The 2,092-nt window shown below is 39.7% G+C and overlaps 1 protein-coding gene across 1 annotated transcript; it reads left to right on the forward strand.

Moving 5' to 3' along the window:
- On the forward strand, positions 276 to 1,827 carry LOC104769310 (zinc finger protein 3-like). The gene has a single exon (XM_010493485.2). It carries the CDS (start codon positions 866 to 868, stop codon positions 1,664 to 1,666), a length of 801 nt encoding a protein of 266 aa, XP_010491787.1. The 5' UTR covers positions 276 to 865; the 3' UTR covers positions 1,667 to 1,827.

A 2,092-nucleotide genomic window follows, 5' to 3' on the forward strand; every position in this document is an offset into this window, starting at 1 on the left:
CTTTTCTTTGCCTTCATACAAAAGAGTCTTAAAAGTCTCCATGAGTTTAAAACTAGTGAATACTACTATACATATCCATTGACGGATTTGAAGGGATGGTTTCATAATTTTTTCTTACACATATATCCGCAATTGCATACACCACAGACCATACCATACAAAGACGAGTTGGGACCTATAAGAATCTGTCCACAGAGAAACAACGCATCCATCAATCATAGCGCAAAAATCAAGCATAGTAGTTCTAAACAAAAAGTTCATAAACTCACCAGGACGAAAAAACTCATTTGAAAGGCTTTTTGAATCAGGGCATGTCATTGGCATATATGATATGTATACTCCATGTTGAAGAACTTTTAAGCACATAAAAGGCACAAGACTGAGAGGACCAAAAATAAGAAGTTAATGCATGACAGAGAATAGAGATTGGTTTATTGAAGGAGAAAGCAGCCAAAAAAAAGTTTGATGTGAAGTGAAAGTTGCTCCTACAAAGGGATAAACACAGGTTTTAATTGGTGGAGTTCCAATCAGCTTCAAGTGTTCTGTTGTGTGTGGTGTGTCAGCAAACTAGACCTACCCATATCTCTCTCTCTCTCTCTCTCTCTCTCTTTCTCTCTCATCTTCTTACTACTTTTTTCCACTTATTACCAAACCCAAAAGCATTTGTAGCGAGTCTATTCTTTCCTTATATAGCATCAAACTTCTGCTCCCACTTCTGAGAAAAATCTAGGCTTTTATACTTTTTTCATAAGCAATTCCAGATATATAGCTATTGATCAGAGACAGAAGGTGAGAGAGCGAAAGAGACAATTGAAGGGAACAAAACCATCATCACCTGGAAATTTATATTCCTTCTTTGTCCCTCATGGATTCTTCCAGCGGAAAGCCAAGACCATCTGATTCTTCATGCATCGTTTCTGCATCCACCACTCTTCCATTTCCAACAAAGCTGAGCCTAGACAATTACAACATAGATGCAGAATCAGCACAAGCAGAAGAGACTTATGATCAAAAAGCAGGAGAGAAAGGTATAAGGCTTGACCTTAAGCTAGCAGGATATGATTCTAGTCAACCAGAGCTCAATCTCCTCGACTGCTTAGAGGCAAGTGTAGGCAATCCGAGTTTTAACGGGTCAAGTTCCACTGAGCAGAAGCTCTTCTCATGCAACTACTGTCAAAGAACATTCTACAGCTCACAGGCGCTTGGTGGTCACCAAAATGCTCACAAAAGAGAGAGGACTTTGGCAAAGCGAGGGCAACGGATGGCATCAGCAGCAGCTTTCGGGCATCCATATGGTTTTGCTCCGTTCCCATTCCATGGACAGTACAGCAACAGATCCTTGGCTATTCAGGCGCACTCAATGAGTCACAAACCAAGTTCATATAACGTTTTTGGTGGTGAGTATGGTCAGATCAACTGGTCAAGGATACCACTCGTTCAGCAACCAGCCATAGGTAAACTACCTTCAACAGAGAATCATCATAATCATCATCAGATGATGATTGCTCCACCGTTGACTTCCACATGTGAAAACATGGGTAGGTTCGATGTAGGAAGGATTCCAGTAGAGTTTCCATCTCCCGAACTATGGCGGAGAGGTGGAGAATTGTTGAAGCCTGCTGAAGAAGAGCAGCAAAAGAACCTTGACTTGTCCCTTAAGCTCTGAGTTTTTTTCTTTTCTTTTTTGGGTTTGCTCTGAAACTGTTTTTCTCGAGCCAAGCCTCTGCTCGAGTTTCCTTTGTACTGGTTTTTTGTTGTTGTTGTCATTGATACCTTCACCAGTATTATCCAAGGGTTAGTACTCTTGTGAGTAAATTTTTTCTACTATGATGTACATCTTTCCACATGTCAACAAGTACAAGTTTTAAACTAAACATCAATGGATTGTAGACACCCAACCAGGCAACCACCATTAAGGATTTGGTGATGTTCCTAGAAACGAAGAGAAACTTGTTTAGCTTATAGAAGAAAGAGATTATATTGAGATCCATGAGAAGATTTGTTGTCAAGGAAACCTGAAAAAAGATATATTATAAAGTCACAGTTGGGATACCTAAAAGTAAGAAAAAACATTCTTTTATTGGAAAGTGGT

This window comes from Camelina sativa, chromosome 20 (assembly GCF_000633955.1).
Source record: "Camelina sativa cultivar DH55 chromosome 20, Cs, whole genome shotgun sequence".
NCBI lineage: Eukaryota > Viridiplantae > Streptophyta > Magnoliopsida > Brassicales > Brassicaceae > Camelina > Camelina sativa.